Source organism: Astatotilapia calliptera, chromosome 1 (genome assembly GCF_900246225.1).
Source record: "Astatotilapia calliptera chromosome 1, fAstCal1.2, whole genome shotgun sequence".
Classification (NCBI taxonomy): domain Eukaryota; kingdom Metazoa; phylum Chordata; class Actinopteri; order Cichliformes; family Cichlidae; genus Astatotilapia; species Astatotilapia calliptera.
The window spans coordinates 36,874,550-36,901,522 of record NC_039302.1 but is presented as its reverse complement, the minus strand read 5'-3'; the positions used below and the strand labels follow the sequence as shown (position 1 = coordinate 36,901,522).

Here is a 26,973-nt window from a genome sequence, read left to right as displayed (position 1 = left end):
AACGTGTAAATATTTCCACATGCAACAATTTTTTTCTGTCTTCATGAACACAGAAGATATTCAACTGATTGAGCTGATCTGTGTGAGTAAGCCTAGAGGTTTCTTCCTGTTAAAAGTTCTTCATCCCCACCTTCACCAAGTGCTGCTAACAGTGTTGGGGAGTAACAGAATACATGTACCGCCGTTACGTATTTAAAATATAAAATATGAGTAACTGTATTCTGTTACAGTTACCGTTTATAAAGGGAGAATGGACCGCCATACCCGTGATGTGTCTGTGAGCGAGGGAGGGAGAGAAAGGAAAAGCACGAGCTGTCACGGAGCAGAAACGGGAGCTGGAAACATGTAAATATAATAATAACCACTGCAGCCAAGAAGAGAGCCTGACGAGCCCAGCTGTAAGTAAGCTATTAAGACTCGACTGTACACCGTGTTCGTGTTTTCCTCTGAAACAATAAGTCCCGTTGGAGCAGCCTTTCAACGCCTCTCGCTAGCAAAGTTGACCCAGACAACAAAGTAAAGCTAGTTTTCGGCTACGAGCCCGACACGAACCCGACGTATCAGCCAGAGGTCCCTTTACTACGGTTCGGAGCCGCGGACCTGTTTTATATACGCAAGGAATAGTTTTCTACACGAGATCGCTGCAAAAAGTGCAGCCTTACCTAATGTCCACCTACTGTTACTCATTTATATTAAGATTTAAACATCTAGTTGGTGTTGGTGTGGAGAGTAACCTTCAGTAAAACTAATAAATCACACAGCAGTAGTACATTCATGTAGTTGTAAAAAGCTTAATAATATATTAAGTAATCCAAAGTATTCAGAATACGTTACTCTCATTGAGTAATGTAATGGAATACGTTACAGAATACATTTTGTGGCATGTAATCTGTAATCTGTAGTGACTACAGATTACAGTGCAGTGGAAACACACTGGCTGCAATATGGGAACACTGGATTCTAAAATGTTTGATCTCATTGGGCTTCAGAACTCCTTGAATTTTAATCTCAAACAAGATTTTGGCTGTTCATGAATAAATGAGCGTGACTGAGTGATAGTGAAATGCTGCACCGATAGAACTCAAAGCAAAAAGCAAATCAGGTGCTCCCTCCATCAGCTGCATGCCTAATGAGCCAGCCCAGTTTATTGTGGTCTTGGTCAGTTTACTCAGTGTTTTTGAGTTTTTTACTCTTTCATGTTTCATGTATTGAAATATTCAGTATTTCTATTGTTTCGTGTATTTAGTCTGGGTCTTGGTCCTGAGTGGTTCTGGCATTTAATTCCTCTTTCAGTGTTGTGTTAAGTCTCCTGTATGAAGTTCATGCCTGTGAGTTTGTGTTCTTAATCATCTCGTGTCCTGCTTTGAAAGTTAGCGATCCTCATGTTTTGCTTTTAGCTTTGCTTTCGTTGTCGCATCTTCTGTGATTTAGTTCAGCTACGCCTTTTTCTCTCCAGCTGTCTCCACTTCCCCAAACTGCTTTCCTGTGCCTTCATTCAATTCATTTCAATCTACAGCTCGTGTCTCAGGGGGTTGGGAAGCGCATCTGTAACCTGAAGGTCGCCGGTTTGAACCCCGGGCTCTCTGTCTGTCCTGGTCTTTGTGTCCTTGGGCAAGACACTTCACCTACCGCCTACTAGTGATGGCCAGAGAGGCTGATGGTGCGATATGGCAGCCTGGCTTCTGTCAGCCTGCCCCAGGGCAGCTGTGGCTACAACTGTAGCTGCCTCCACCAGCGTGTGAATGTGAGAGTGAATGAATAGTGGCATTGTAAAGCGCTATATAAATCCAATCCATTATCATTACTTCAATTTTATTCATAACCAAAATCACAACAATAGTACAGAGAACCCCCAATAATTAGACAGCTCCCTACAAGCAAACACTTTGGCGACAGTGGGAAGGAAAAACTCCCTTTTGACAGGAAGAAACCTCCAGCAGCACCAGGCACCGGGAGGGGCGGGGCCATCTGCTGTGATAAGCTGGGGTGAGGGGAGGAAGACAGGACGAAGACCGCCTGTAGAAGAGAGCTATTAATAATAACTCATAATTAAATGCAGAGAGGTGTATAAACACAATATATAGTCGCTGCCTCCCCTCGTGCTTTGTCAGAGTGTCTGTTCACCTTGTTCCAGAGGTTTCCAGCCCAGGGTTCAGGTTCAGGTTTGTTTTCTGTTTCACCTTTTTGGATTTTTGTAACAGTCAATAAATGTCTCACTGCAAGTTCACCTCTGGCTTTGGTCCTCATGTCCACACGTACAACAAAGTGCTACACTAACAGACAAATATACAAAAAATGCGAATAATCCAGAGGAAGGTGAAGAGCTTCTCCCTCAGAGTGGACCATCCATCATCTAGAAATACTTTCAATTTAGGTCAACACATTTTAACCCCGAGAAAACAGAGAGGATCTCACACCTGTCAAGGATTCTGCTGTGAATTTTATTTACATCCACCTTTTTCTACATTACGTAGAAAAAGGTTACGTAACAGTTACGTAACAGGAGGAACTATGTAAAGGTCGAAGACGTGCAGTTTATGCATTTTAATTTACTTCAGCGTGATGGAGAGAATTCATGTGAACAATGAAGAGCAAATTTTATTTTGCTACAAAAATAAGTTCAGTAATCTCTATTATGATAGTAGAGAGAGGACAGGGAGGATTCACAGCCGGGCCTGAACAACATCCAGGTCAACTCAGTGAGAGCTCAGGTTATTAACCTGAGTTTGCCATGTATGCACTTTTTTTTGTTCAGATATTTCGTAAGCATAATACGGTGATATTTTGTTTCTTAGGCTGTTTCCACAAACTGTTTACCTCCCACTCTCACCAAAAGCAAGAAGAAATTAAAAATTGGGTCACAGTAATTCAGAAGTTTCAGCACAAAGAGATGAGGTAGGTGTTTGAGTTTTCGATGGACGTGATCCTCGCAGTGTGGCGTGTTTGACGAGCGAGCTGCTGCGTGTTGAGAGCTGTGCTGCTGCGGTGACTGGAAACAAAGTCAGAGTAGTGACGGGAGGGGGGGTTTCTGAGCTAACCAGAGCCTCTGCTGTGGTTTGGGGAACCACAGAGTTTGTGACATCTAGGAATATTTTATTCATTCAGAACTGCTTCTTAAGGTTCCCATTCATTCATGGCTCAGTCATTCCCTCTTTCCCTGCCTGGAAATTAAGCTTATGATCTCTACAGTCAAAGTGCAATGTGTCTTTATTTTTTGTCAAATTAGTCATTACATGTCTACTTAGGAAAATGAAGAAAGGTTAATTGTATTTGGGTAAGTGCAAGAACTGTGATTACAACCAAAAAACAAAGCACATGCCAAAACTTTAAACTGAATTTCCAAAAGTATATTTCTCTGTCTCTGTAATAATTCTGTTGACCTTTTACATAAAAGAAAACTGATATAAAACATATTTGAGGAGCTAGAACTGATTTGATTAAGTTTGCCTCACAAAACACAGAAACTACCTGCCGGCTGAATTCAGTTTTACTGTATAAGTAAATTGTTTTAAGGTATTGCGTGTAAATGTGAAACTGTTCTTTATTATATTGCATACAGCAATATTACATAGTAAATTTTACTATTATGCGTTACATGCTATAAAAAGTGAAACAATAAGTTTAAACACAAAGCCCTGTTTCTATGACAACAACTTGTAAAAAGACCTAATTACCTAAAGAAGATGAAGCTGTTCAACTTCTTATTGGCTGAGCGTGGGTCAGACCGTCTCTATGCAGACAGCATCGGTTGTCAGATGGAGGCAGTGTCCAAATAACGTGGTACAGCTGGTCTGTGGCTGCTCCTCCATCAGCCAGCTGCAGAGAAGAGCAAAATTATAACATATGAAGATTTAAAAGAAAATCAAGTTGTAAAAACAATAAAAGTGTGATTTGCAGCCACCGTCTGTGATTTTCATGCTGCTTTTTAATCCTTGATGTTTCGTCACACTTCTCCCGTTCCTGGAAAACTCTGCTGTCGCTCCCTTTTCCGGCCCAGAACAGGCTGCTGGGTTTTTGGAGGAGTGCATGGTTGGTTCCATTTATGTTGGAAAGCTAGCTAACGAGATAGCTAAAGCTAGGCTTTAAGTTCTGTGTACGTGAGAGACACTACGAGGTCTGAAAATACCTCCCAGTTTTTCTGCGATGACGTTTACAAAGCTGAGCCTGTTTAATATTTGGATGAAAAAATAAACTTGTATGCAGATGATGCAGCACTTTTAAATGTTCCTGTGACCCCTCAGTTACTTCCAGTGACTACTTTGAGGAAAGAGAGGCCAGTTTATCTGCATTTATCCTTCAGTAGTTTACAACAGCTCACTGAGATTAAGAACAAGAAAAAAAATTTATCTGACGTCTCGATCACTGGTTTCGTTTTGCTGCTGCCTTAGATCTTAGTTCAAGCATAAAACTGCATGGATTCTGTTTTTTGATATAAAATGATTGTGTCTTAAGTCTAGTCTTTTTAAGTCTTTTTCAATCTGTACAGCTCTTGTGCCACATATTATAATAAATGACAATAGTAAAATGCAAGTTGTCTAAGGAGCTTGGGAAAAAAAGCGTCTGGACTTCTTTAAGTTGCAACTTAAAGAAGTCCAGACGCTTTTTTTTCCAAGCTCCTTAGACTGCGATGACCTGGATGACTGAGAACCTTCACAGACATAAAATGCAAGTTATAACATTTTTAATAGACACAAAACATTGTATGGCTGGTGTCTCTTTTCCTTGACAATGAGAGTTTCTAACGTTTTTACTGTTACATTGCTCCCTTCCACTGAGCCTTTACAGGATGAAGTAACTTTGTTACTTTGTTTCTGGCCGTGGAGGCCAATAACGGTTGGCTGTCCTCTCCTTTAGCGCCACCCTCAGGTCAGACATTTTTATCTCACTACAGACAACGCTACAGCTAAGGCATCACCTTGTCTCCATCGCATTTGCCGGTGTCGCTGGTGAGGCTGCACAGGTTACCTTGAAACTTGATCGACACACGGCTGTGTGAAAACTCCTGACAGCCCTGCCAGTAACCAGCAGTGGTTGAATACTTAGTGATTTATCAGATAAATCCTCGTTTTGTCGGGTTTCCTGTGTCAAACCAGGTCAAAGGAAATATGCTGACAGCTCTGATAGAAATTCTCTCAGCTCAAACCTCAGGGTAGACCACAATCAAAGCTACACCAAACAGCTCCGCTGTGATGTCACTGCAGGGGGTGGAGCCACGGCAGGAGCTTCTGTGAGAACCTAATATGGAAAAAGGAAACATACAATACTGAAACATGGGGGCTAACTGAACTATGAATGCATTCAAACCTGCAGCTCTTTCCATGCTAGACACAGATGAAATGCATTGTTCTGATTGGCTGATTACACACATGCAGCTGTTTCTGTTTCTTACTGGTGGATTTTCTTTATTTGACACTTTAAGAATATGTCACTGGTTTCATTAGATTGGGATCCATGAATATGTAAGATTTCCCCTCATTTTTTTTTCTCTGTAATGGAAAATCTCTCTTTTTTTACCTTCACAGAGAAAGTGAAACATTACGTTAAAACTCTGTGTTCTACCTCCACCATACAACGTTTTGACATCTCCTATGAAATAGTAGACATGTCTATCTAATAGTCTCTAATTTGTTCATGTAAATGGAGAGTCCTCGTCATATTTTTATATTTATTTCCCCATACCTCTACACAATCAGTTAAATACAATACTGAGAATTATGATCTAGAACCTGTTTGATTTTGTTCATGATTGAGAGGTTAACTGAAGTGATAAGAGCTAGCTTTTGAACACTTGAGTTTGTACACAACTGGTTTAATTGTCACGTATTAGTCCTAATAATTTAGTCTCCTTTACTATTTTAGTTTGTTCATTTTCTACCTGTGTTTGTATCCCATCATTCACTTTATACTCACCAAATATCATTGCTTTTATTCCCAGAAAGAATATATTAGTACCATTTCAGCAAATAATATTAAATTTGATCATTTAGAAATCTTGAACATCTCATTAATATATGTTCACACCAAGGGCGTAGATTTGGTTGTGGCATTGATGGGGACGGATGATTCAACCATCGAACCCTGCCCCGTTTCTTATTTTTTCCTGTTTGTTTTTGCTTCTTGATAAAAAAGGAGAAATATACTTGCCTACATATGCTATTCTACGTGCTTTTAGACCATTTAAAATTACAGTTCATAGTTTTATATGTGAATTATATAATGTTAAATTACTATTAAACAAATGACTGAATAAGTATTTCAGGCTTTAGTTTACTTCAGCCATATTACATATCAATCAGGTATCATACAAAAGTAAAAATAGCTTCAAATACAGTCATGACAATAAAAGAATATGACTTTAAGGACTTAACAACATTACTTCAGTTACACCAACATCTCTGACACATTAGCACTAAGGAAACACTGAATGACCTGCTGGTTTTTGTCCATAAAACTACTCGTCTAAGATGACCACAAAGTAACAGATCTCTTAGCAACATTATGCAACATTTTAGGCACTGTTGCCCTGATCAAGTCAGTGAGCTGGGATGTTTTACTCTAAACATGAATTACTGTTACAGCAACAGACATGGACTATACGTCAGCTTGATAATCTGTTGTTAGAATGTATTTAATATTACTTTCTACACCAGGATCCTTTTCCACGCAGCTGACGCTGGTAACTGTGCAGGGGCGGATCTAGGAAAGTTTAGCCAGGGGGGCCGATAGGGCATGAACAGGGAAAAGGGGGCACAAAGACATACTTTTCTTTCTTGTTCTCATTTAAAATGTCTAGCTTTTAATAAATAATTATCTGAATCTTACAACCAAAGTTTTAATTTGATGTAAAATGTATAGAAGTCCATTACTGTATATAGTAACTGTTAAGTCTGATATACCCTAGTAAGCTATAGTACTTTTTCCTTTGGGAAGATACCATCTGTGCAGTCTGCAGTTCTGTAGAAGAAAGATGTTAAATCTATTTAATTATTCTTGAAAAATAATTTATTTCTGTGCATTTTTTTCACACTGCATCAAATTAAAGTTGATTACGTCGATTAAGCATCATGAGGTGGGGGGTGGTTCCCTTTTTTTTTTTCACTGGGAGTTTTAGAGCCCTATTAGTTAGGTTGCTTAATATTTCTGCTAAGTACTCTTTAAAATACCAGAATAGGGAGGATGGAGCAGGTTTAAGTTTATTAGATTGATCAGTGTTGCTGAACTATGAAATATTTTGGGTGCAGTGTATTTTTACATACATGTATAACAGAATAGCGTTAGTGGGGGGTTTTTTTTAACTTGAGTATGAACCTATACAAAAAGCAGCAAGATATTAAAAAAAAAACAGTTTTATTGATTAAAAAACACTATATCGGATTCATATCGGTATCTCACATTAAAAAAAGTGGTATCGTGCCATCTCTAATATATATGTATGTAAGTATATATACACATACACACACATATATACATATACACATACATATTCCATCACTGAAAAAAGGAAATTGGGTGGTTGTTACATTTACAAAAGCCTAGCTTGTTTGCAAAACATGTTTCTATGGTGAACGTAGTGAAATCATCTAAGGTCTGAATGAAATTCAACAGATTAATTTGTTCTTGTTGAGATGACATGAAACAATCCTGTCAGAGAGATTACTTGACTGGACTCACAAAGTTCATAAGATCACACAAGATTTCAAAGCACAGGAAATGCACGAGTCAGAAGAAGCATAAAAGCATACGCACACCACGTGTAGGCTGTTGCAATATATTGTGGTTTAACCTGTCAAGGACAAAAAAATGTAAAGAAAATTCTGCATCAAGCCTTGTAATCATAGCTTTCCTACTTTTGTGAGGTCTGTATCGACAGCTCAGTGGTGCATTGGTTAGCATTGTTACATCACAGCAAGAAGGTCGTTGGTTCAAGTCCGCAGTCTGGTTAGTTTGCAGTGGGTTCTCTCTGGTTTCCTCCCACAGTTTAAAGTGTTGCATTTATTAGGCCTAGGTTAACTGGTAATTATAAGTGAACATTATGTAATATGAAGACAACATGCAGTATTTAAGTGACCAAGTAGTACTGGGGTAAAAAGGTATTTAATCAATCTGGAGAAAATCATAATATTCAAAGAGCTCAACTTCATCTAAACATGTTTAATCACATTTTATCAACACAAAATTCACACGTTTATTAAATATGAATAAGTTGTGTTGATTTAACTCAGTTGTTTAAGTTGCTGCCAACGTGACTTAAACAACACTTTTTTCAGTATACCCAATTCTCCAAACTTCACAAACTGTTGTTCTTGATAAATGTATTTATTCACTTCCTTAAATGGACGACTGTAATTCATTATTATCAGGAAGTCCTAAAAACCCCTGAAAAGCCTTCAGCTAATCCAAAATGCTGCAGCAAGAGTCCTGACAGGGACTAGAAAGAGAGCAGATTTCTCCTGTTTTGGCTTCCTGTTAAATCCAGAATTCAAAATCCTGCTCCTCACATACAAGGTCTTAAATAATCAGGCCCCATCTTATCTTAATGACCTTGTAGTACCATATCACCCTATTAGAGCACTTCGCTCTCGCTCTGCAGGCCTACTTGTTGTTCCTAGAGTATTTAAAAGTAGAATGGGAGGCAGAGCCTTTGTACTGTAAAACTGTCTGTTTCGATAAAGCTTTTTCTTAGACGCCCTCTGGACCCAGTGGAGGTGGTGAGTGACAGGAGAACGGCGGCTAAGCTGTCATCCCTGTTGGACAACATCTCCCACCCCATGCAGCAGACTGTGACAGCACTGAGCAGCTCCTTCAGTGGGAGACTGCGGCACCCACGGTGTGGGACGGAGAGATTTCGCAGGTCTTTCCTCCCCACTGCTGTCAGACTCCATAATAAAGACTTTAACTGATCAAGCACACACATCCACACATGTGCAATAACACTAAGTGCAATAATCTTTTCTGGCATCGTTGTATTTTTACTCAGTTGTATATAGCATTCGTGTTCTATTTTTATCTTATTGTATATTTTTATTCTATTTTATTCTACTGTATATAGTATATTATTTTATTCTATTCTGTATAGCTGTGTACTGTATTTATTCTTATTGTATTCTAATTTTTGCGTCATAACTTTTGCACTGTCCACTTCCTGCTGTGACAAAACAAATTTCCCACGTGTGGGACTAATAAAGGTTATCTTATCTTATCTTATCTTATTAGTTATGTTGCAAAAGAGTGTTTCTTCTCCAGTCTTGTGTTCCCACTTCCCGCATTAGATTTGTGGAAGCGTGGATTTGGCACACTACTTTAAAGTGGGAGAAAAGCATTTCAACAAAAGCTCCTGTTTGACATACAGTTGTGGCAGATGTTACTTGGTTGAAGTTGGTTGAATTGGCAGCCTAAATGGCAGCACTGAGGATTAAAATACCACAGCATGATAATGATGTCATGGGCGCAAACCTCCCTCGTTGCTTTGATGCTGGTTGTAGAATGAGTTAGTGTCAGCAGGCGTCTGAGGTCAAAGTGACTTCTCATATTATTGCAAACAAATTTCAGAAAAATACCAGAATACCAAAAACATAATAGAGGCCCAAAGCATCACAGCTGCTGCAGACACAGTGCATATTACCTGCCAAGGATTCCCCTCTGATCTACGTGTTCCTCCCTCTGCTAGGTTACATTCACCCCCAATAGGGATAGACATGGACACCCCCATCCCCAAATTTTTATCTTTGAAACAGATCAAACTGTTTTCCATCTCTGAGCTCTTCTCTAATTGTTCTGTAATGTGCGCCCTCCTCTTGCCCTCTAACTAAGCAACTTAGGACTCAGCAGCTCACTCTGCACCTGGATACACTCTGGCGACAGTGAGAAGGAAAAACTCCCTTTTAACAGGAAGAAACCTCCAGCAGAACCAGGCTCAGGGAGGGGCGGGGCCATCTGCTGTGATTGGTTGGGGTGAGACAAGGAAGACAGGATAAAGACATGCTGTGGAAGAGAGACAGAGATTAATAACAGATATGATTTAATGCAGAGAGGTCTGTTAATACATAGTGAGTGAGAAAGGTGACTGGAAAGGAAAAACTCAATGCATCATGGGAATCCCCGGCAGCCTACACCTATTGCAGCATAACTAAGGGAGGATCTAGGGTCACCTGGTCCAGCCCTAACTATATGCTTTAGCAAAAAGGAAAGTTTTATGCCTAATCTTAAAAGTAGCTAGGACAGCCAGTGATGTTTCTTCATTAGTGACAGTTTTCTTGCGTCCACATTTTGGCAAATCCAACACTGAACCAGTTTCACGAAACTTAGCAAGCAGTTTGCTAACTGTAGCATGGAGATGGGTGGTCTCGTAGGGTGTCTTGCATTGAAATCTGCTGCAATGACCCGGTTACTGCGTTCACCAGATATCAACACAATTTCGATCCGCTCCTCACGTGTTAACCTCTTCGACATGTCAATGGCTGTGAACAAATAGAAACTTGTAAATAACAACTTGTATCCAAGATGGCCGACTTCTAAATGGCCACCATGGTCACCACCCATCTTGAGGAGTTTGCCCCTCACATATACTAATGTGCCACAAACAGGACTTTAATATCACCAACCATTCACATGTTGTTACAGTGTATCCATATAAATGGCCCACCCTGTATATTTTATCCCTGCACAGTTGGTGTGGAGCACCCACAATTACGTCGTGCATGTACAAGAACAATAAAGCGCTATTCTACTCTGTTCTACTCTTCCTCTATTAGCTCCAAACATCAGTGCAGGTTTATGCTTTCTGTAGATCCACAAAGACACAGAGTGAAGCTCTTTCTGACCTTCTCTATACTCCACCAAACATGCAGACATCAGTAATAATAATATTCATACTCTAACAGTGGCGTATGGCACCACCCTGTTCAGGTGTAGAACAATAACACGTTTTGAAAGTGCACAAGAAACGAGAAAAAAGCAGGAAGAATGCAGTTTTTTTTAATATGATCCGTGTTTCCTGGTCGATCATTAGAGGAAGACGAGCACTTTGATCAGTCTTTACTAATCTGACCTCGTGCTACTGACGCACTGAGGCTCCACGACGTCTTCCGGGAATGGGGACAGTATTTTCAGTAGGCAGCAGTTTCATGTGCGTTGATCTCTATGGTTAGGTCAGCAGTGTTACTATGGAGATGAAACCACTTTCATAACAGAGAAACACGAAGTTAAACCTGAAGTTTCCTCCAGAAGCTGAAAGTCCTCAGGACTGCGGTACCCTTGTGGTTAACCTGTGTTACTGCAGCGTCTGCGGTTTCTGCTGATTTCTTCGATCTTCTCTCACCGTAGATTCACGTTGCTGTGTTTTTACCATAACAGATGCATTTGGTCACCAGAACAAGGAGAGGCATCACTGTTTGTTTGAGTCAATTTCAGACTAATGAATGACTCATTTAATTGTTGCGTGGGAGGTGCTACAGTCATTTAATCAAAGATTAATGGTCATGTAGGTGTGATTGTGGACGTCATACTGGTGCTGGTTTGTTTTATCTCTTCTGCAGAGCGTGCAGAGCATCTGTTTATTATCCTGTTTAAATATCAGGTGAACTGAAGTAGCAGCATGTCACTGAGAAACGCCGCCCGGCAGCTTTTCACTCATCGCAAAGCGATTTTATCGAAAATCTAACGATTATGACTTTGCTGCAGTTTTTCAGAGGGTTGAATTTGATGAGCTGGTCCTCCTTGGTGAAAACATGGTTCATGTGTTAAACATAAAACATCTGGCACAGCTGTGCCGGCCTGCACAGTCAATCATGATGAGAGTTTTTAAGAGGACCCAAATGCAGGACACCAGGACATGGAGTGAAATATATTATTGCTATTATGATTATGTTTATGATTGTTATTATCATTGTTGTTGTTGTTATTAATGAAAAACATAAAACCGACAAGTTTACAAAATAAGAAGAAAAAAAATGAAAACGACACACAAAAAATTCCACTCGTACTGATCAGCAAATTTTCAGCAGATGAGTTTTTTTCTGCAGTAATTTAATAATTCAGGTTACACCACAAACATTTAGCCCAGATTCTCTAAGGAAGTCAGTCAGTACATCAGCCCCCTCGCCAATAACATCAAATCAAAAGACTTTGGTATCATTTTTGATCAGCACCTGAAACTCGCATCAAAGGTTACCCAGTCTTTTTTCCTTCATCCGAGAAATATTGAAAAAATCAAACCTTTACTGTCAGTTAACCTCTTAAATTTTAGTCCAATCCTTGCATCCCGTCACTGACTTCCAGTGAGATTAGAAGATTAGATTAGAATTCTGTTCTTAACATGTGAGGCTCTGCATGGACAGGCCCTGCTCACACTGCAGAGCTCCTAACCTTCTGTGATTTTGGAGGTTGTTACGTCCAAACTGTGGAACAGCCTTCCTCGGTCAATCAGGTAGGCTTTATTTGTTATTTGCTATTTGCTGAAAAAGTCATTTTTAGCCATAGTTTGAAACCATGCATGTGTGTGCGTGCGTGTGTGCGTGTAATGAATTATGTGTGTCTTTATTTGAACTGCGAAGTGCTTTTCAACTCTGTGTTTGGAAAAGTGCCATAAAAATAAGTTATTATTGGTTAATATTATCATTTTTGGTTTGGAGCTGTGGAAGGACAAAAGCTTCAAGCCTTTAAAGAACATCTGTCAACATCAGTACAGGTTAAATAATCATTGGGCCACTTTTAAATACCAAGCTTTTAAATCAAATTAAAAACATGAAGGTGTGTATTTTTTATGAACATCAGGGTTTACAAAAGATATAAAATATTTTTTTTAAATCCTCCAATTTTAATCGTTAAGTTTTTCTCTTTATCTTGACCAATGTACAGAATTTTAATTAATTAATTATGAAGGACAAATGCACATTTCACAAATTGAAAAATGAAGTCTGGACATAATGTGTAGACTCTCAGCTTTCATATGAGCGTATCCACATTCAAATTGGATGAAGAGTTTAAGAGTTTCAGGTCGTTAACATGTGCCACACTCTTTCTATAGGGACCAAAAGTAATTGGACGATTAACTCAAAGGGTGTTTCATGGGCAATTCCTTTGTTATGTCATTATCAAAGGCCTGGAGTTGATTTGAGGTGTGGTTGCATCTGGGAGATTTTGTATGAACAGATGACATGTGGTCAGAGGAGCTCTCCATGCAGGTGAAACAAGCCAACCTGCAAAAACAGACAAAAACATCTGAGAAATGGCCACAATATTAGGAGTGGCAAAACCTACAGTTTGGTACATCCTGAGAAAGAAAGAAAGTACTACCTAAAAAGACCTGGATGACCACAGAAGACAACAGTGGTGGATGATCGCAGAATCATTTCCATGCTACAGAAGGCAGCTCATGACCCAAAGCACATCACATCATCTGTAAAACACGGCACAGGCAGTGTGATGGCTTGGGCGTGCAAAGCTGCCAGTGACACTGGGACACTAGTGTTTATGATATTGTGACACAGGACAGAATGAAGTCTGAGGTGTTCAGAGACAAACTGTCAAATACAGTCAAATTGGGCAGTTTCATAAAACTGATGAACAATGACGCAGAACATACAGCCAAAGCAACCCAGGAGTTTATTAAAGCAAAGAAGTTGAATATTCACAAATGGCCAAGTCAGTTACCTGATCTTGATCTGAACACGCATTTCACTTGTTGAAGACTGAGCTTCAGACAGAAAGGCCCACAAACAGACGGTTGCAGTAAAGGCCTGGCAGAGCGTTAAAAAGGAGGAAACCAGCATGTGGCGATGTCCACGAGTTTAAGACTTCAGGTTGTCATTACCACAAAGAGTTTGCAACCAAGTATTAGAAATGAACGTTTCATTTTCAGTTATTTAATTTGTCCAATTGCTTTTGGGCCCTGAAACGAAGTGATTTACTTTAGCTCCCTCACATTTTTTATTTCAACCCACCAAATTAAAGCTAAGAGTCTGCATTTCAGCTACATCTGAGTTGTTCCGCTGGGGTACTGTACGGAACCAAAATTAGAAAAAAGTCTCTGTCCAAATGCTTATGGACCTTACTGTATCTTATCTTATATACTGAAATAATCAGAGCCTTTTTTCCCACCGCGATGATTAAACACCCAACTTTAGCTTTACAGAATAAACAGATACGGTGATTATCAAAGAGGAAACAGATATTTAGATCAGATGTTTTGCTGATGTGCTGACAGTAAAAGATGCAGATAAAGACGAGATAAACTGGAATGATCCCACGCGGGGAGCTGAATTCTCATGGTAGATGATGGATCGAACAGATAAGAAACTACTAACGAAACAACATCGTAAAATTCAGGGCAGCGTGCACTTTGAAGACACTTTTGGGGGGATTTTATGCCTTTTATTTCAGAGGAAAGAGTCAGCAGGAGATAAAGAACAAAGGACTCCTGAATGACACCACAGGACTGCAGACCTCGACACAAAGCCAACCAAGTCTTCTACGTATCTGTAAAGCAAACCTTCTTCCAAACTTTCTTTGTCGGCCAACCTCTGGAAGCACGATGAGAAGCAGCGCGAATGTGGAAAAGCAGCTTCTGAACGACATTGCTTCTTATTTTTTATTACAAATCAGAAGTTCAGAAAGCACATCGCAGCCTCGCACAAGTTTTATGTCCACGGACACAACTTTCCCAGTTTTCTAACCTTCCTGAACACCATTTGTCATCTCTCCGTTCTCACATGTGATGATTTCATTATTTAACGAGGACCAGAAACACTTCTGGAAGCTGGAGGGACTTTATCAAATAGAATAAACTTGGTTAGATTTAGGTTAGATAAATGTTGCAGATATGAAACCTGCTTCCTGTTGAGATACATCAGTTGCAAAAGCAGTGCATGAACACAATCAGATAATTTTTTTTGATCAATTTCGATCGATCAGGATAAAGATAAGTGTGCTGGAGCAGAGCGGCGTGTTGGTCAGGGTTGGAAGCTCTGAACCTTCTGCTTGCAGCTCTGCAGGTTTCACCTCGCGCTCTAAAGACATGCTCACTAACGATCGTAAACTGGCTGTAGGTGCGTCTGTCTCCAGGTGTTTGAGATCTTTTGCTCTCTGTCAGCTGGGAGAACTTTCCCCACCACCATGATCGTAGGTGAGGAAAATGGATGGAGCTGTTGTCCAAACAAATTACTTCAGGACGTCTCTGATCGCGAATGCTTCTTAAAATTGAACATATGTAGTTTCTGCTCAGGTAGACAGCATGGAGAACACCTACATTCTTAGCAGGAAGACCAGAGTTTGCTGTGCCTGAAGGAAATGACCAAATAAAGAAATCAGTGATGATCTCAGATCATCAGAGAGAAGCTGAGCGTACACTTATTAACACATTTAATGCAAACCGTGGACACTATATTACAGAAAATAAAAAAAGTAGAATCTGTTGTCATTAAAACAAATTCTGTTCTTTAAATTAATGCGACCAAACCTGCCACACTGAAAATAAAATTCAGCTTCTGCTGTTTTACACGTTTTTCCTGTTTTTCTGTCACAGATGTTATCAGTGCAGCAAACGTGTTCTTTTCATCTGACAGACCGCCTGTCAGGCTTTCATCGTGTGATTCAGATGGTCTGCAGAGATAACAGGAATCTCCCGTTTTGTTTCTTGAGCTGTTATCATCTCAGAGATCAGGCGTGATCACATCTGATCAGCATAAATTGTGCTGATCTGAGAGCAGTCGCACACAGACGCTGGACAGGACCAGAGCAACATCATGAAGCTGCTGAGGCACGGCGTCTACACTCTGCTGGTGAGCATCGGCTTTGTTCACTCTGATCATCTGTTTACTGCGACTGAAAGATGAAAAGCCAGATTATATTAGTCTGCTGGAAATTACATGCAAGAAATTACTCACGGCTGATAGTCGCAAAGGTTAGATTGGGGATGACTGGTGAGAAGTTCCAGCGCAAAGCAAATTTAGCAGTTTGACTGTGAAATTGATCAGACTGGAAGAACCAGCAGCGGCTGAAAGGTTTTACTGGGTTCATTTAATGGATGGACATGAAAAGTGTCGCAAACAGAAACTAGTTCCAAGCAGTCTTTTAGAGATGTCGTTAGCTGGCCTAGAAGAGTCAGGTGTGCAGCGCAGGTGTCAAGCTTTCCAGAACTGGACCCAGCGCGGGTCTTTAGGCAGGTGAGTAAATTTAAACTGGTCAGAAAACGCTTTTAATAAAGTAATGTTTTACTTCACGTTTCCAGATAATCTCCTGTACGGCTCACCGGGTTTATAATAATTATAATCTGTGTGGCTAACATAATATTTAATCAACTATAACAGTTTTTGGTATTTTTACCTAATAGTTACACAGTCATGACGCGTAATAGTTCATCCCGTCCTAAAACTCTCCGTGAAATCGTCCTCCTGCAGACACTCTGTGTTTATTTATATTTAAAACTGAGTTTTGTGTCGGCTGCTGCTGTTTAATGGACTATCATGTCTTTTTTTGTGCTTATCATGGTTCTTATTCGACCCTGTAGATTTGAAATTTAAACCCTGTTAAAACAGCGTTTAGAGTGATGAAGTTTGTCGTTGCTTAAATTGTCATCATCTCACTAAAAAGTATAATAAAATAACCTTTAAGGAACGGTTATAGACTCTCAGCAGCGCGCTCAGGTTAACAGATGCTGATGGAGGCTCGAAGCATGTCAGGTTTGGCATTTGATTTCCAGCTTTTTCTGAAGAGTCCACAGAATCTCCTTTAAAACAGTCCAACCCAGCATTTCCATCCAGCTTCAGGGTGACGCTCCTCTGGGCAACACCATGGATTAAATCCGGATAGACTTAATTAAAAAGAGCTTGTTTGTGTTGATAGTACATCTATAATTGTTGTTCTCACATTTTCACTCTGGATTTGAACTTTGTTCTCTGTGTGAGTCTATCGGTCTGTCTCATCACTGCCGAGCAGTTTTGGTCCACTCTCGGTAACAGCGTTGCTTCAGTTCATCGAGGTTTGCACCATTCGTTCATGCACAGCTCTCTGGACTCTGCACCACTGCAGCAGCTTGATTCTTTTCTTTTTCAGCCATGCATCTTCATGGAGCTCTTGGGTTTGAGCTCAGGGTGAATTTGCTGGTATGTCTGCTCCTGGGGAGATTGTGGCATTGAGTGTGTTAACATATACACCTGTATATAGAAGTGGTCCCTCGGGTCATTAATCGGTTAATGAAGGGCATTTGATTGGCTGATACTTACCCTCCGCTTCACGTGGAAGCAGTGAGAGAGGACTGTCTTTTTCACACGTATGGACTTTGAGGAATAAACGCTCTAACAGTCTTTAAAAGGCAGAGTTTAAAACTGTGAAACAAATAATTCTAGTTTTAGTATTTTAAGCTTCTAGTACAGACTAAAAACTTACTGAGAAACTTGCACAGATGAGCTTCACTAAGAGTTTCTAAGAGGTTCGTACTCTTCATACTAGATTAAAAGTTGAAACCACTGAACGATGTTTCAAACAGGCTGAGGATGCTCAGAAAGCTCTGGAATACATATATGTATGCAGAAAAAATGTAAAAATGGTTGAAATAGTTGCATTTAGTAAAACCCAAGATTGTAACTTGTTGGTAATCTTGTATATTCAGGTATGTTGCAGTGCATTGTGGGTCGCTCACTCCGAGGTTGAAACTGAATCTGCAGCTGAATGTGACACCATGCTGACGTTCTCCTCTGAGATCACCAGCTTGACTGAAGGAAACGGGGACATCCACAGCAGATCTCTGTCTCCGTGGAACTGGACGTGAGTAAACTCATGAATGAATTTGTGAATAAATGACTGAATGAGTAAAAACAGAAGCAACTCTGATAAATGTCTAATTTCACTTGTTGCTGTGTTTGTTGACTCAGGCCAAACACGGACAGAAACCGAATCCCCAGGACGCTCTGGGAGGCCGAGTGCAGTACCAGCTTTTGTTCCAGTCCCATCCCAGGACAGAAGGACCAACACAACCTGAACTCAGTCCCCGTCTACCAGGACATTCTGGTCCTGACCTCACACAATGGCCGGCGCTGCTACAAAGCATCGTTCCGCTCTGTGGCGGTCGGCTGCACCTGTGTTCGAGCCGAGACCGATCAGAAGTGAAGCCCAGGAAACAGAAATGTTTCGAAATAAAAGGAGCTAAAAAATAAGTTAATTGAAACCTGGTCATTTCATTCTTGCTGTTGTATTTATTTAAAAACTGCACAGTGCGTGTTAACATCAGATGTGCCAGATTTGAATCAGCTCTTCATTTTTATCTATAATCTCTGTGCAGGTAACATAAAAAACACACAAACAAATAAAAACTACGTGGAGTAAAAAATGATGACAAGTCTGGTTTGCTTGAGATCAGCTTTCATTGTATGTGCAGCGTCGATCTGAGAAGTGCCAAAATAGTTACTCCCCTTTACTGACCTCACATTTTACTCACATTTGGTTCGCCTATCAGGCCCCTCGCTGTCTACTCTAGCAGCAGCTCTAACACCAATCCCCCTAATAAATCAACTGAAAGTATTGGGGAAAGTCTATATAAAACTTTATACATAAAACTGCCATGTTTTTTAAATGATCGAAGCTTAAGAGATTGCCTTTATCGATTTTTTTCCCGGAAATGGCCTGATGTGCTTGGATTTGTGTAAATTAAATTTTAAATTGTTGTTGAAATTTTCAGTCATACTGTTACACCCGAGCCCAAAGTGAATCAAAGTTAACTGAACTTGTTTACAGCGTCATTAGTTGTTTCATAAACATCACACTGTAACGTCGGGTTGTGTTTAGTGGTTGAGAGGAAGGGGCAAAACACTTAGCAGGATAGTCGAAAGAATACACACTCACGCTGGCTTTGGGAATTCCACAGCATGTTCTTTAATACACGTTCCCTTCGTCAACCATATAAGCCCGGTTGAACGGCTGCAGCTTAACAAACAGAGTAGTGGCGCATACGGATGACAACATTAACCCTCGACTTGGGTTGTCTTAAAGAGACACCACACCATTGTGACTGTTACAACACGGATGATCTGATATCGTCGTGTTGGTGTTGTTCCCAGATCATCATGAAAATGTTGTTCCAGGTTCAACATTGCATGTGACCAATCACATTGTTGTGACGTTATTCTTTTGCGCGCCAAGCCATACGTGCATTTATGAAATTCCAATGTTGCAAGGACAATATCAGTTCTGCTTACCGTTTATTAAAGGGTTAGGGTTAGGGTTAGGGTCAGGGTCCGTTGATCGGCGGACAGAGGCGGTTTCTCGCAGCTTAAGTACAGTTTTTTGTTTTACGGCGTTTTTTTCCCGAAGTCGCAAAAGTATGACGTCACAACATTCTGATTGGTCACTTGCAATGTTGATCCTGGAACAACATTTAGTATGATGATCTGGGAACAACACCAACACGACGATATCAGATCGTGCGTTACAACACACTGTTCAATAATTAGTCAAATTAATGATTTTGAAGTCACTCTTGAACCTGAGTCAGTGCCTCTGTAAGACATAAGAATGTGTGATTTTGAGCGTGTGAAGACTACTGCATCATCTGCGTACATTGGAATATTAATATTTAGATACATGTTAATATGAAGTGCAAAGAAAAGTAGTCCGAGCAAAGAGCCTTGTGGAATCCCTGCAGAGTGAATATATGCACATTGCGTTCTCTGTGATAGAGAAATCCACAGAACAGCTTCAGTTCAGATAAAACTCGGTGTTTGATTGTGTGAAATGCTGTTTTCAAGTCTGGGTTTGGATGATTACTCGTTTTTGTTCAAGCACAAAATAACATTTTAATGTATTTTGTACAGTGAAAGACATGACTTCATTTGACAGTAACATTACAGGAACAGTCTTGATCTCTGAATGATGGCGTGTGAATATAACCAAACAAATCAAACACAAAACAAATTAAACATGTAGTTGTGGACTTGCAGTTCTCTCACCATCCACCAGTGGGCGTAGCAGAACTGCTTTTCTCCTCTTTTTAAAACATAATTCTTCTACAAAGCTTGTTACCTTTTACAGTTTTGTTTTGGCCAACATTCTTAAATATTTTATCATCTTACATTTTTATTATTTTAGAAGAGAATAAAATAGAATAGAATAGTTTTCATTTAGAATTTGGAAATATACCGGTAACTAAAATAACAAGAGAAAAACAAAACTTGAAGTTTACAGTTTTGCTTTGCTTTGTCTCTTTATTTTTTTTTTGTTGAATTAGTCTCCAAATTTACCATCATGTGCACTGGACGAATTAGAAAAGTTCCTAATCTTTCCTTTTATTAATCTGACGTATTTAGAGAATAAATGTGACGTTACTGTGTAGAGGATTTGGTGGTGTATTGGCATGCACACTGCAGCGAAGTGTGCATTACTGCTGAGTCTCATGATGTCTGAAATCCTCTGCAGAGAAAAACTTGTTCAGACTGAAATCAGCTCTAATTAGCTGAAAACAAGAACACATTGTGGAGTGTGTGTGTGTGTGTGTGTGTGTGTGTGTGTGTGTGTGTGTGTGTGTGTGTGTGTGTGTGTGTGTGTGATTTGAACACTGACAGCAGGCCCAAAGACCCGAACAGAAAACAATAGAGGTGAGTAGAAAATAAGTTGTGGAGCGTAGCAGCGAGCAGCTCACATCCAGGAGACGCTCAGGTAGGTTTGATTTCCTTCTTGTCCTTCAGATTCTGTGACCTCTGACCTTTGTACAGAGATGATTGAAGCTTAAGTGTTTCCAAAGAAAAAAGGCATTTGAAGCATCTTTAAGCCAAAGTTTGTTGAAGCTGAACAAGCTCCAATCAAAGCTGTTGGACTGCTTTTAACTCAATCTATTTGCCAGCTATCTGTACATTTATTTCCCTCTCATGCACAGCGGGGTAAAATAAGTACTGAATACCAATACCAATACCAATTCTCAAAGTAAATAAATTTTTAAGCTGCTATTGATGTGAAACAATGCAGTACACAGATGCAAAGAATTCAAACTTTCTAATGGTGTATTAATTAGAAAAACATAGGGAAAAAGTATTGAACACGTTTACTGAAATGTATTTAATACTTCGTGCAAAAGCCTGTATTGGTGATGACAGCTTCAAAACAACTCCTGCACAGAGAAACTAGTCTCACGCATTGCTCAGGTGTGATTTTGGTCCATTGTTCCACACAAACAGTCTTCAAATCCTGAAGGTTCTGTCGACCCCGTTATGAACTTTAGATCTCTCCATAGGTTTTCATTTGGATTCAGGTCAGCTGATTGGCTGGTTCATTCTAACAGGTTTATTTTCTTTCTCTGAAAGCAGCTGAGAGAATCCTTGGCTGTGGGATCATCGTCCTGCTGAAACGTCCACCCTCGTTTCATCTTCATCATCCTGGCAGATGGCAGCAGATTTTTATCCTGAATGTCTCTGTACATCTTTCCATTCATCCTTCCTTCATTTATATGAAGTACCGTATTTACTGCACTATAAGGCGCACTTAAAATCCTTCAATTTTCTCAAAAATCAACAGTGCACCTTATAATCCGGTGCACCTTATGTATGAACTGGTTGTGCTTATTGACCTCAAACTGATTTTATGTGCTACACGGCGCTCAAAAATCTGTCAAAAAATGATTTAGTGCGACTTTGGTAAGCTACGAAGCTGCTAAGCTTGATGGATTGTTGGAGCATTACGGTACTGTAGTCAGGAGCCTCGCGGAGTAATCGGGGTCCAAAACTCCGTCCACTTCAGGTACCAAAGTCAAACGAACACTGAGAGTTAAAAACGGTCTAAATTCTTTCTTCTTTAATACGGTAAAATGATCAGTGTTGCTGCTTTACCAGGTGTAACAATTAAGTTTAACATCCAGGCATCCATAAAAACAGGATTTATTAAATGTAACGGAGTTAGTTAGGAGTTAGCAGGAAGTTAGCTCGCTAGCTTCCACCTAAACTTGATATAGCATGTTCTGACTGAGAGATTTCTGAAACAATTCAAACGTACAGCTCTGCTATCACTTCCAACATAAATGAAAACAGAAAACTAAACAGCAGTGACGTTTGTAGGGTTACTGAAGTTGGGCTAGCTCTTCTGTAGCTCTCCACAAGTGCCAAGTATCCAATGCCATCAGTATGTTTTACAAAAATACGGTTGTGAAAGTGTTGAGAGAGCTCACTGGTTTTATCCATCACGAGATGTTTACTTGTGTGACACCTAGGTGATGAGACACCATTTTTATAGGCCATCAGTTGGGACTGAACCAGCTGATATTAATTTGCAGTAATTACTGATTTTCTGAAGCTGATGCCATTTCCATGCCTTTTTGAACCTCCTTTTCTTCATGTGTTCAATACTTTTTCCCTGGGCGATCGTGGCTCAAGAGTTGGGAGTTCGCCTTGTAATCGGAAGGTTGCCGGTTCGAGCCCCGGCTTGGACAGTCTCGGTCGTTGTGTCCTTGGGCACTTCACCCGTTGCCTACTGGTGGCGCCAGTGTCCGGCAGCCTCGCCTCTGTCAGTGCGCCCCAGGGTGGCTGTGGCTACAATGTAGCTGCCATCACCAATGGGTGGACGACTGGATATGTAAAGTGCTTTGGGGTCCTTAGGGACTAGTAAAGCGCTTTACAAATACAGGCCATTTTGCATTATTACACATAAATTAGTTTATGGACATCTGTGGTTTGATTTATTTGTATGTGTGCATTGGATGGGTTGTTACCTACAGCTGGTGTGAATTTCATGTTAACATCACCTTTAGAAATGTATTTATTTAGAAAATTAGAGTTTTAAAATAAATTACTTCAGAGCATTTTACTGGTATATTCATGGTAGAAATTTGTTTGATAAAGTACAAATATTTGACATTTTAATAACAAATATCTCTGCTGAATTACAGTCATTTCCCAGCATTAAACTTTTATTTTACATTTTATAATCTGGAATTCCCAACAGATAAAAGCATAACAAGGATATAAGCTTTACAGCTAATACTCTCAGCCTTTTGGCTTCCAAATAAATTTATAATTTAATTTACTGAAGTGTGATTTTCATTTTGTAGGGGTAATCAAATCAAACAGAACAGAATCTTCTTATCATTTCCTCCTCATCCAGCTGGGTCATCTCCCATCATGCCTCAGGTGTCGTTTGCCCATCCCTCGCTCTGTCTTAACTTCCTCCCTCTACTGCACCGCCTCCTCCCATCCAACCCCCCTACCGTCCGAGACGTGGATGTTCCCCCTCTGTTTCGGGAGCGCTTCATCCTGACGGGGTACCGTCCCACGGGCATGTCGTGGCGGTGTTACGCCCTCAGCCTGTTCCAGATCCACAATGAGACGCTGAATGTGTGGAGCCACCTGCTGGCTGCCGCCTTCGTGGTGCTCAGGTTCATGGTGTTTGCCATCATGCGAGGAGGGGTAGGATATTTACAGATGCTCTGATCTTCTGCTGCATGATGACATTCTGTTTGACTTCCTGTTGTCTGACCTTTGACCTATTAAGGGAATCCTGGGTTTCCGACTGCAGGGTCCTGAAGGTGAAGGTTTTTCTGTGGATGCCTCCTCTCTACCTCTGGTCCTCTATGTTCTTTCTGCAGTCACATACCTCAGCTGCAGGTGAGTGATTCATTCTTTAGTCACCAACGATAACAAAGTCTTCCTATATATTTGATTTGGGAATGATGTTTGAAGTTTAATGTAAACATTTTAAATATTGCAGCTTTAACTAACATCGTGTTACCTCCTGCAGTGCTGCCGCTCACCTGCTGCAGTCCCACTCAGAGCAGGCGCATTACTCACTATTCTTCCTGGACTATGTGGGCGTGGCCGTCTATCAGTATGGCTGCGCTCTGGCTCTCTGCCTGTACAGCTCCAACACTGCCTGGAGACAAAGCATGCTGGGACAGGTTTGTTTACAGATATTGAACTATGGTAATATTTGATGGCTGATTGTTGGACGTCTGCAATGTTGGTTGATTTTTTGGACGGCCTGGTAGTTTTCTGGTAAGGTAGTGGAAATTTAGTCTTGACTGACTGACTGGATGGAGGCAGGAGGTTGGACAGTTGGATGTTACATGTTGGATAGTCTGACAGTGTTATGTTTGGGTATTTTCACTGAATGATAGATGGCTGGATTCTGTGATGGTTGGGTGGTTGCGTGAGTGTCTGCTGTTTTGATGTGTTTCTCCATGCTGGCTCTGGTTCTCCAGTATCTGCCCATGAGGGCAGAGGCTCATTTCCACATGCATCATCCAGCAGTGATCCATCAGTGGCAATCAGCAGGCTGGCATTTAAGACCAGCTCACCCTTTGTCTCATTGCCAGTCCGTCAGCTACGGCTGTAACTTGGCTCTTCCATCTCTTGTTATTTGCCTCGTTGAATTCTAACTGCTGTTTCCTTGTGTGTCCAGTTTGTTTTTGCCGTTCCTGGAACTAAACTCCGCTGCAGCTTTCTTTACTTGTCACTTTCTTCAACCGTTAACAAGACAATTGGAAGATTTTTGCACAACTTTCGGAGCCAACTGGAAACTTTCATGGACTGAATATACTTATAACTCACTTCTCTCTTCTGCTATAGGTCTCTTGCCTTTTGAAGCCTCTCTAGGGTACCAACCCCCTCTTTTTCTACAGATGGAGCCTGATCTTGCGGTGCCCTCAGTTTGCTCCAGTCCACTGTGCCCGTCTGCTAGTAACTGCTAGTCTATTGTCCCTTGAGTCTGCTTTCATGTCCACTTCCACATATCAGCCTTTCACCCCCTGACAGTTAGATGACTGTATTGTATATGGATAGTTGGATGGTTTGATAGTATAACCATTGGATGTTTGGATACTGTGATTGTTGGACAGTTGGATTGTTGTATTTTGGATAGATGGATTGTAGGACAGTGTAATACCTTAATGGTCTGAAAGCTGGATGTTTGGATATTGATATGGTTGTATTTTTGGGGAGCAGGCTGACTGGCTAGTTGGATACATGGACTGCAAGATGGTGTGATGGTCAAACAGTTAGACGAGTTGATACTAGGTAGTTGGATGTTGAATACTGGTATGTTTGTATGGTTGGAGAACTTGATGGTTGGATAGTTGGGTAGTTAGAATTTTAATAGTGTGAAAGTTGCACAGTTTAGTGATTCGATGTTGGATGACTGGATGGTTGGATAGTTTAATAAATGGAGTCCTGGACGGTTTAATGGTTGGGAATTTGGTTCATTTGATTGTTGGATGTTGCATTATTGAATCACTGGATATTGTTATGGCTGTATATCCAGTGATGCAACTGGATATACCTCCCAACTGGAGCTAGGAGGTTGAATAGTTTGACTCATGGACTGTTAAATAGTGTGATGAGTGGACAGTTTAGTGACTGGGTGTTGGATGACTGGATGGTTTGTAAATGATATTGGTAAACAATTTGATAATTGGATATTGGATTGTTGGACGGGTATAGCTGTATGGTTGGAGATCTGGGTGGTTGGACAGTTTAATGATTGGATGTTGGACAGCTGAATACTGTGACTGTTGGATATTGGAAAGTGGGGTGATTAGATGACTGAATAGTGTGAATGTTGGACTGATGAACCCAGTGCAGGCTGGACAGGTTTGTTCATGGATGGACAATTTGGATGTTTTGTAGTTGGCTTATTTAATGGTTTGATGATTACTTTGTGGACAGTTGGATTTCTTATTGCAATGATGCCTGGATGTTCAGATGGAAGGGAAAACATGGTTAGAAAGGTTTGTGTTTGAGTCTTCCGTCCCATCGGTATGTTCAGATGTCCTGATCAGGTTTTTGGATTTCAGGTCTTCCTCCCAGCAGCTGCCCTCCTTGCGTGGCTCTCGTGCACCGCCTGCTGCTATGCAAAACTTCGTTTCCGCCGTCCATACCCCCTTCACAGGAAGCTCTGCCAGCTGATCCCAATGGGTGTGGCCTACCTAGTGGACATCAGCCCTGTTGCCCACCGTCTTGCCACCCACAGCTGGACAGGCAGCCCTGCACTACCATTGCACTTCTTGCAGGTAGTTCCTTTTACTTATTTCTTTAGTCATGGATTTATTAGACCTAACAGTTATATTTATTACTAGTTAGTAATTTTGGGTAAAAATATTGCACAAATTGTTCTTATTTGTATATTTTTGTGCTACTGTCAAAAAGCTTTCTGTCATTTTTCCACCAGGTGGTGCTGTTTATGCTGTCCGCCTTCTTCTTCTCTTGCCCCGTTCCTGAGCGCTTCTACCCCGGCCGCTTTGACATCGTCGGCCACGGACACCAGCTCTTCCACATCTTGCTGTCACTCTGCACACTGGCCCAGCAGGAAGCGCTGTTCCACGACTTCCTATGGCAGCGGCCGGCGATGGTCAGAGAGTTTGGAGAGGAGCGCCTCCTGCTGGCTTGCGCCTCCTTTCCCTGCCTGACGTTGTGTTGCGCCTTGACAGCCCTCGCCATGAGGAGGCAGGCTCAGGCACAGCTGATGAAAGAGCAACGATAGAAGAGGAAAAAGTTTGTGTACAGGAAGTCTCTTCTTCTTCTGAGGGACTGACTCTGCAGTGGAAGCATTTCTTTACTTTTGTTGGTTTGGGTTGTTTGTTAGCATCAGATGATAGTGATGCAGACCATCATATTCCTACACCGAACTTCTGGTTCTTCTGGTTTCTCTTTTTTACATTTTACTAAACAACGACTAAAATCAAGTGACCATTTAACATTATGGGACCAGTTTTTAATTTCTGTTTGCATATTCAATAAAGTAATATTGTCTATAGTTTGTACGTTTATCTGTTAGCTGAACACTGTTGCCTCACTGAGCTCCAGGTTGGGGCCTTGATTGAAAATAAATCTAAAACCTGTATTTAATAAGATAAGATAACCTTTATTAGTCCCACACGTGGGAAATTTGTTTTGTTACAGCAGAAAGTAATAATAATAATGGATTGCATTTATGTAGCGCTTTTCGGGACCCCTCAAAGCGCTTTACAATTCCACTATTCATTCACTCTCACACACTAGTGGAAGCTATACT

At 40.7% G+C, this 26,973-nt stretch overlaps 2 protein-coding genes across 2 annotated transcripts; both read left to right on the top strand.

The window, feature by feature from the left end:
* The first annotated feature begins 16,074 nt into the window (after positions 1-16,074).
* Positions 16,075-18,102, top strand: LOC113021679 (interleukin-17A-like). The gene is made up of 3 exons (XM_026166759.1): positions 16,075-16,160; positions 17,617-17,760; positions 17,868-18,102. Exons 1-3 carry the CDS (start codon positions 16,075-16,077, stop codon positions 18,100-18,102), a joined length of 465 nt encoding a protein of 154 aa, XP_026022544.1.
* Positions 18,103-20,605: 2,503 nt separating this feature from the next.
* Positions 20,606-26,659, top strand: LOC113025549 (membrane progestin receptor beta-like). The gene is made up of 6 exons (XM_026173461.1): positions 20,606-20,643; positions 23,074-23,375; positions 23,461-23,573; positions 23,707-23,863; positions 25,757-25,972; positions 26,131-26,659. Exons 2-6 carry the CDS (start codon positions 23,091-23,093, stop codon positions 26,440-26,442), a joined length of 1,083 nt encoding a protein of 360 aa, XP_026029246.1. The 5' UTR covers positions 20,606-20,643; positions 23,074-23,090; the 3' UTR covers positions 26,443-26,659.
* The last annotated feature ends 314 nt before the right edge of the window (positions 26,660-26,973 follow it).

Excerpts from the sequence above, each read along its gene's own strand:
- LOC113025549 (XM_026173461.1), top strand. The coding sequence starts at position 23,091 with ATGCCTCAGGTGTCGTTTGCCCATCCCTCGCTCTGTCTTAACTTCCTC. Across the intron at positions 23,574-23,706 it reads GTCACATACCTCAGCTGCAG|TGCTGCCGCTCACCTGCTGC; the intron begins GTGAGTGATTCA and ends TACCTCCTGCAG. Across the intron at positions 25,973-26,130 it reads TACCATTGCACTTCTTGCAG|GTGGTGCTGTTTATGCTGTC; the intron begins GTAGTTCCTTTT and ends TTTTTCCACCAG.
- LOC113021679 (XM_026166759.1), top strand. The coding sequence starts at position 16,075 with ATGTCGTTAGCTGGCCTAGAAGAGTCAGGTGTGCAGCGCAGGTGTCAA. Across the intron at positions 16,161-17,616 it reads CAGCGCGGGTCTTTAGGCAG|TGCATTGTGGGTCGCTCACT; the intron begins GTGAGTAAATTT and ends GGTATGTTGCAG. Across the intron at positions 17,761-17,867 it reads CTGTCTCCGTGGAACTGGAC|GCCAAACACGGACAGAAACC; the intron begins GTGAGTAAACTC and ends TTGTTGACTCAG.